The sequence below is a fragment of the Myotis yumanensis genome, unplaced genomic scaffold (assembly GCF_028538775.1).
Source record: "Myotis yumanensis isolate MYYU_CA2020_CCGP unplaced genomic scaffold, mMyoYum1.0.hap1 SCAF_10, whole genome shotgun sequence".
Taxonomy (NCBI): Eukaryota; Metazoa; Chordata; class Mammalia; order Chiroptera; family Vespertilionidae; genus Myotis; species Myotis yumanensis.
The window spans coordinates 5871148-5878795 of record NW_027223761.1 but is presented as its reverse complement, the minus strand read 5'-3'; the positions used below and the strand labels follow the sequence as shown (position 1 = coordinate 5878795).

The window sequence follows — 7648 nt, the reverse complement described above, 5'->3', positions numbered from 1 at the left end:
CTAATAGATGCATAAATAAGTGGAACAACAAAACCATGTTTCTCTCCAGGCAGAGTTTCCCTAGAATGAACAAATAAAAATAAAAAATAAAATAAAATCAGTAAAAACATATCCTCAGGTAAAGATTAAAAAAAAAGAAGAAGAAGAAGAATCAGGGAAGTGGTTGCTGCCGTGTAAAGACACAGAACACGGTCATCTGTGACCGGAGAGAGCTGTCACCAGAACCCAACCTGCTGGCACCCTGATCTCAGACTTCCAGCCTTCTGAACTGTAAGAAATAAATACTTGTTTTTATAAGAAAAAAGAAAAAAAATCAGAGAAGTTGTTTGTAACACGGGAGCTATTACTTTGTGTTTGTGAAAGAGCCACAGAGAATGGGAAGGGCTGGTGCATGAGTGAAGCCCTGGAGGTGGGAGGGGCCATGAGTGGGAGCAGCAGAGGTTGATGGTCACAGGCAGAGGCGGAGGCCCTGGAGTAGATGCAGGTAGGCTGCAGAAGTTCCTGCTTCCTCCTTCCTCTCATCTCCCCATCACCCTCTTCTCAGTTCTGTGCTGGAACCTGAGAGGGTGAGGAGCTGGGACCCCAGTCCACCTGCCCCACACTCCTCCAGCATGGGACTCCCACAGGGCTCCCAGGTGCCCACCACCTCCGCCCTGCCTGCGCCCTCCGCTGCCTGCTCCCAGGAAGGCCTCCGGTAGGCCTGTTCACGCTGCCTGAGGAACACTCATGTTCTCTCGTCACCTCAGACACATCTGGGGTGTTCCTCTCACCGACCAGGTTGTACACCTTGTTTGACAACTAATGTGCAGGCTGCATTCTGGGACACTTCATAGACCTCACTTGATTGTCCCCCTGGGGAGGCAGGACTAGTTCCATTTTTTTTCTTTTCTTAAAATATATTTTTATTGATTTCAGAGAGGAAGGGAGAGGGAAAGAGAGAAACACTTATTGGCTGCCTCCTGCACACCTGCCACTGGGGATGGAGCCTACAACCCGGGCATGTGCCCTGACCGGGAATCGAACCGTGACCTCCTGGTTCATAGGTCGATGCTGAACTGCTGAGCCATGCCAGTCGGGCCTAGTTCCATTTTCTAGGCTGAGTTTGCATAGGGCCAAACCCCTATTACGTCATCTGGCCACAGGAGCTTGGGGAGCCAGTGACAGCCTGCCCCATTTGGCCGCCCACCCCTCTGTGGTTGTGCTGCAGGGTGTGGATGCCAAGCCCCCAATCTGGACACTTGTTCACAAGAGGAAGCTTGGCATGCAGGCCTGTCCTGGGAGCAGGGGGTAGGGCTGTCTGCCATGCTAAGGTTAAGGATGGCAAGAGGGCCTCAGTGATGGACCCCAGCCCCACCCCTCCCCTGCAGAGGCAGAGCCCTTTGACCTCAGACTTCACCAACAGCCAGAAACTAGGAGTCAGCCTGGTAGAGGAAGAAGCCAAGTGCCAATCTTCAATCAGAAGAGAACCCGCAACATGTTGCTATCTTGGGAGGTGGGTTTGGGAATGCTGAATCCCAGGGGAAAAGGGGACTTCAGTGGGAATGGTGTTATTTCTGTTTCTGATTTCTGTTCGCCCCCTACTGACAAGACACCTTCCTGCCTGTTTTACAATGAAGAACATGAGATTTGCTTCTTTCCAAAGCCAGTTCCTGGTTGATTTTGAGCCAAGTTGGCTGAACTGTGCAGAGGGGTGGGGGTTGGACAGACTCTGTCTCACAGCGAGAAGCAAATAAGTCCAAGGCTTGCTAGTTGGTAAGAAATCAATTTATTGAATGAAAAAGGCAGCATCCACTCAGTCCCTCCCACTCCACCCTCTCGGGGCAGGACAGTGGCACAGCCCAGGAGATGCTCTGGGTAGCGGGGCTGAGCCGTGGGTCAGGGCTGGAGGAGTCTGAGGGTGGTATGGAGAATGAGAAAGACAGTTTTCAAAAGGAAGTTATGTGCAAACTTCTGGAAGGGGTGAGGGCAACAGTAAAGTTCTGGAGGTGCTGGTGGGGGATGGAGGGACTCAGTGTGCCTCAGCCTCTTTGGAGAAGGCTGATGGTCGAGGCTGAGGGGCTCAGACCCTGAGTCCCCGGTGAGGGAAGGAATGGAGCCTGCTGGAGGGACCCCGGGCTGGGAGGCTGGGGTCTCAGCCCAAACCAGAGGCCCAGGAGCGAGGCGGGAAGTACAGGACCAGAGAAAGGGAGAAAAATGGACATGAGTGGGAACAGGGGGTGAAGGGGCTGGGGGCCACAGACAGTACACTGTGGGGGTCTGTCTCCCAGCTCTGCAGAGTCCAGCGTTTCAGGAAGAGGCAGAGCTGTGCTGGGTGAAGGGGCGGGAGCAAAGGGAGAGTCATCAACAAGGGAAGCCACGGGGCAGGGACCAGAGCCCAGGTGCGTCACATGCACTACCGAGACCGGCCGTGCAGAGGACCAAAGAAATGCTCAGGACACAGGCCACAGCTACAGGGGACTTGGGGGTGGTGAGGCAATGTGTGTGGGCAGACCAGGAAGGCCACTCCGTCGTAGAAATACACAGCATCGCCACAGAAATGCTGTCCGGGGTGAGGGAGGGGTGGGAGCTGCCCGTGACTGGAGGGGAGGGATCCCGGCGGCTCAGACTGAGCAGCAACTGACAGCTCGGCTGTAGAAAACAGGGGGACTGGACTCCCTGCTCAGGATTCCAGGTAGCCTATTTCCAGGAAGGGGACCAGTGCCACTGGGGAAAAGAGGTTGGAAGTCAGGCGAAGGCAGGCCAGGAGGACTCAATTCCAGGGACTGGCACCAGAAAGCAAAATCAACATGCCTCGGGCCAGCGGGAGGAAGGAAGAGGTGGAAAAAAGGAGGGAGGGCTCTGCCCAGGATGAGCCTGAGCAGTGGGATGGGGGCAGCATCCCCAGTGGTAGTGTCCTTCAGGACTAGGCAAGGGAGATGCAGGCCCCAGGGCCAGGAAAGGGGGTGCTGGACCTGGGCCTGCTGCCCCTCTTGCCCGCAGGCAGTGAGGCAGTGCCAGGAAACAGTGCCCTTAGGTGGTCTTGCTGCCACTGAACAGTCCCACTGGAAAGTGCTTGACATGGGTGGGCCACTGGGCCGCCAGCTGGAAGAACTTGATGTCACTCCACTCGACTCCGTCGATGGACACTGGGGTGACAGAAGGGAGGAGTGACCAGGACCACTAAGCCATCTTCCTAGGGTCCCTGGGGGGGAGGGCAGCACCTCCCTGCCCCACAGTCCCTTGTCCCCCTGTCCCGGCTGCACCCACCTCTCAGCATGGTCTGCTGCTGCTTGGCAGAGCAAATGAGGCGACTGATGCCTTCGATGACCTGGCTCTTAGAATCTACCTCCTTTTCTCGAGGTTTCTTGCTCAGGAAGATGGTGGGAACTGGAAAGCAAGCAGGAACCCATCTGTCACAGCCCCTGGTAAAGAAGCCAATCCTCTCCTCCCCCACTACTTCCCTTTCTTCTGTGGGAAGGGGAAGTGATTTGCAAAAAGCCAATCCTTCGTCCCAGGTTCCCAGGATCTTGGAGTTCCTGCCCTGTCCCAGCACGGGCCTCTCCCACACCCCAGGCTACATCGTCATGTGTAATGAGGAACTGGGCCCAGATGGCCTCTGAAGTCCCTTCCAGCTCCACATCCTAGGCAGCCTGGGGGGAGCTCGCAGGCCGTGCAGGGCTGGGCTTTCTACCAGTTCTGCCTGTGTTTGTACCAGCTCTGCCTGGGCTGTGGGCCTTGTTCCATTCCTGCTTGAGGAGTGGCAAGAACCGGAGGGCACTGCTGGGCCAACAGGCCTCCCGCCTCAGGCCAGTCTCAGGGGCGCAGATGCAGGTTTTGGCACAGCCCCTACCTACCGCCCCCTCAGGGATCTCTGTGGAACAGAGGTATGAACAGGCCCAGCTGCTTTGGGGTGCTGGAGGGAGGGTCCAGCAGATGAAGGAAGCCTCTGTCCTGGCAGCTGGGGAGGTGGGGTGCTAGGAGGGCCCTAGAGTCACCTGGGCCACTGCAGGTACACAGCCAGACCTGCAGGTTTACAACCAAAACTGACAGCAGTGAGTGCTGCCCAGCACTGGCCTGGTTGTGTGGATTCCTGCCTGAGTCTCCCAGAGTGCAGGACCCAGGCCACTCCAACTCTTCCTCTGGTGCCTTAAGCCACCCCTCTTACTTGGAATGGGCTGTATTCTCCATAAGTCTCTCCACGCCCGCCCCGCGACGGACATGTTTTTATTTATTTTAGAGAGGGAGGGGAAGGGAGAGAGAGAAAGAAACATCAATGTGAGAGAGAACCCAGGGATCGAACCCACAACCCTTTGGTGTATGGGATGATGTTCCAACCAACTGGGCCACCTGGCCAGGGCTCCCCTTTACTTTAAGGCTTGAGCAGCCTCCAGGGTGTGGTGGGAATGTGCTGCTCCAAGGGGTCACGTGATCTTGGGGCTGTGGCATGGAGGTATCCTCCTCTGTCACCCCGTCTATCCCTGAGGGCAGTGGCCGAAAGGCTCCCTTCCTATGGCAGCACTAGCTGCCTTGGTCCCAGAGGTGTTGATGCTCAGTAGACAGGGACCAATGACTCACTGGGGACCATTCCTTCGTTACACAGGAATGGTCTTGTCCCACAAGGTGAGGCAGGACCCCTGGGGACCACATGATACTCGCACTGCTTCACCCTCATCCCAGGTCTCCCAGAAGCAGATTCCGGTCCAGACCCTGAGCGAGGAGACGAGTAGGTCTGGTGGCCCTGATCGTCCCTGGCCTCAGATGTCACTTGCCTTTCTTGTTCTTCTCTTTGGTGACCACGGTCATGGCCATGGTGCTGGAGAGCTGGGCCTCCCCACCATGGGGAAGGCGGGAGACCTGCACTGAGCGGAAGACACTCTTGAGGGTGTTCTTGGAGCTGGCATCTCTCTTGTCACCTTCCCTCCTCCGCTCGCCGGGGTGGCCGAGCCAGTAGTCCACCTGGAGGCCAATCACGTCCCCATACGGGCTGCTGGGGCTCCTGGAGAAGGGAGCAATAATGGAGAGTAGGTTCTGCCCTCAATTCCCAACTACATGGCCAGGTGGGGGTGGGGGGCTGAGTGGGGACCGCCAGGCTGTGGGAGGGGTGAGAGGTGGCTGACCAAGTGGCTCCAGGGTCCCTCTAGTCTCACAGAAGTGGCTCATGAGGGAGTGAGAGGCTGATCTGAGGAGAAAGCCAGGAGAAGGCGAAGACTGGGATCACTGTGAGGGAAGCAATGAGGGAGGAGGAAACAGAAGATGCTTTATGGAGGAAAACGGTGTGTGCATACACACACACCAAGCAAAACTGGCCAGAGGTCAGAGGTTAGGTGGGGCAGAGGCGGCAGCACGGCTGTAGCAGCCCTGGGAAGCAGATGGAGGCTGACCTGCAGCTCTCTTGCTCCTGGCACTTCTAGCACAGGGATAATTTTAGCTCCAAGGAGAAAAAGAGCTGATGTTTTCTTGAAAGGAGGCGTCAGACACAATAGGAACATAGGCTACAAAGTCATCTGACATTTCTCTTTCTGCCTGGTTTCAGCGGTGCTCGGAAGTATAAGCTTAAACTGGCAGGGGCTGATCCCAGGCCCCCCAGGAAGCCTGGAACCCAGATCACTGGGACCACATGTGGGATTTCCTCCTTTTCCTGCTCTGGCCCTTCACGGGGGGAAATGAAAAGGGGGAGAGGGTGGAGAACGGGGTCAGGCAGGCTTCTCGCCATCTAAGAGCACTTCAGACTCCTCAGGGGCCACTGTCACTAGTGGTTCTGGAAAAGCCGCTGGCCAGGCCTACCCTCTCTGTTGCTACAAGGACCATCATCAGAGGGAAGAGAAAGAGGCGGAGGCTGCAGGAAGGGAAACGGAGGGAGGAACAGCAGGAGCACCTTTCTGTTCCTGACCCAGGCCAGCTCCTCTCCCACCTCAGAGCCTGTCCCCTTGCTCCCCCGACAGAGCGCCCGCTCCTCTGCCCCGAGGCTCAGCGGGACAGCTGCCTGCAGAAGCCTCCCTGACCATGGGCTCTAAATTTTGGATCCTAAAGAAATTTCTTCTCCTTCCTAACCAATCCCCCTCACCCAACACACTTCCCACGGCACCCCCTGCAATCCATGCAGTTTGAATTTCTGTGTTGCTTTGACCTTGCCGGGGCCCAGGAGCCTGAGCTCCAGGACAGGGGACTGCCTGTCTCAGTCACAGCGACAGCTCCATTGCGCTGATGGACAGACTGTAAACATGAAAGACAGCAGCACTTCCCCTGTGCCAGGCACACACTGTGACCCGACTACTTCACTTCTCTCACAGGTCGGAAATGAAGCTTAGCAACTTGTCCAAGGCACAAAGATTCTTTGCTTGACCCAACTTCAGTCAGGCTCCCGAATCTTCTCTAGATCCACCTGTGCACTTCCTTATAAAATCCAGTTTTAGCAAAAACCTTGCTAAGTCACCTAGCAAGAACCTCCACCATCCATATCTGATCAGGTTCCACGCCCCCGCCCCCTACCCTAGGAGATGTCAGATGCCTTGACTTGTCTTCATCAAGAGTCCTATGAGGTCAATTTAGCCAGAATCTCCCACCCCTGATGCTTCCTCTAGTAACTTTCCACTCACTGACCCCCACCGTTTCTTGGCTACAAATCCGCACTTGTTTATGCTGTATTTGAGATGAGCCCCATCCCTCTCCCCATCATAGTGATTCCTATCCCTATCAAGACAGCCCCCCTTTGAATAAAGTCATAAAGGCTCCCTTACGGTGCTGTAAGTGTCACTGACTATAACACGGAACCGCAGCTCAAACCCAGGTGGGTCCGACTCTCATGCTCACTCTTTCCACCACGCTGGGCAGAATCAAGACAAGACGTGCGGGCAGCACTTTACAGGCTACAAAGGGCCCCTCAGTCAACCCTGCAACTGCGAGGCAGACAGAGCTGTGTGATGAGTTGCCCAGCCAGTGACCTAAGTCTCTGAATTCTAATTAGTGTTCTCACCACCATACTACCCTCTAAACTCAGTGTGCTGCCACTGTGCCACGATGCCGCAGGATAGGGAAGTCCTGGACCCTGAGGGAGGGACATGCAGGAAAGACAGGTGCAGGTGAGAGCCTTACCCCACAACGGCGAGGGCACTGCTCATGGACGGGGAGGAAGGAGGGGTGGCCGTGGCATCTCGACTCAGGCCTGAGCTGGAGGGCGGGGATGTGGAGGGCACAGTAAGGCTGACCACAGGTGCGTCGTCCCCTTCGCCTGTTGGGTGACAAACACAGTTGGCCAGAGGAAGCCACTCCTGACCAGTTGGTGGCAATGGTTGAGGTAGCCCCCATCTCAGTGGCAGCCTGCTCTCCTTTGGGCCTTAGATACCTGCCCTCCATCCCCTGCCACCGCTTCACTGGGGAGTGAGGGTACCAGCGCTCCTGCTCAAACTCTACACCCAAAGTCTTCACCTCTGGCCTGCTGGCCTCACTCCGTAGAAGCAGAGGGGTCCCAGCTCACCTGTAGCAGGAGAGTCTTCCACCAGCCCCACCTTCACCACCTGGGAGAAAAGGAGACACCAAAGCTGCACCCAACTAGAAGCAGATGGTTGAGAACAACAGCCATTACTATACACTATTTCCATGGTTGGCAAACAGTGGCTCTCGAGCCACATGCGGCTCTTTGGCCCCTTGAGTGTGGCTCTTCTACAAAATA

The 7648-nt window shown here is 56.0% G+C and overlaps 1 protein-coding gene across 1 annotated transcript in view; it reads right to left on the bottom strand.

The window, feature by feature from the left end:
• Nucleotides 1-1746: 1746 nt before the first annotated feature.
• Nucleotides 1747-7648, bottom strand: part of PACS1 (phosphofurin acidic cluster sorting protein 1) — a 100797-nt gene continuing 94895 nt past the window's right edge. Inside the window, exons 20-24 of the mRNA XM_070427561.1 lie at nucleotides 7454-7493; nucleotides 7072-7207; nucleotides 4749-4975; nucleotides 3247-3366; nucleotides 1747-3125 (exon numbers count right to left, since the gene is read on the bottom strand). Of these exons, the coding sequence (XP_070283662.1) occupies nucleotides 3010-3125; nucleotides 3247-3366; nucleotides 4749-4975; nucleotides 7072-7207; nucleotides 7454-7493 (639 nt within the window). The 3' untranslated portion in view covers nucleotides 1747-3009. The remainder of the gene's footprint in view (nucleotides 3126-3246; nucleotides 3367-4748; nucleotides 4976-7071; nucleotides 7208-7453; nucleotides 7494-7648) is intronic.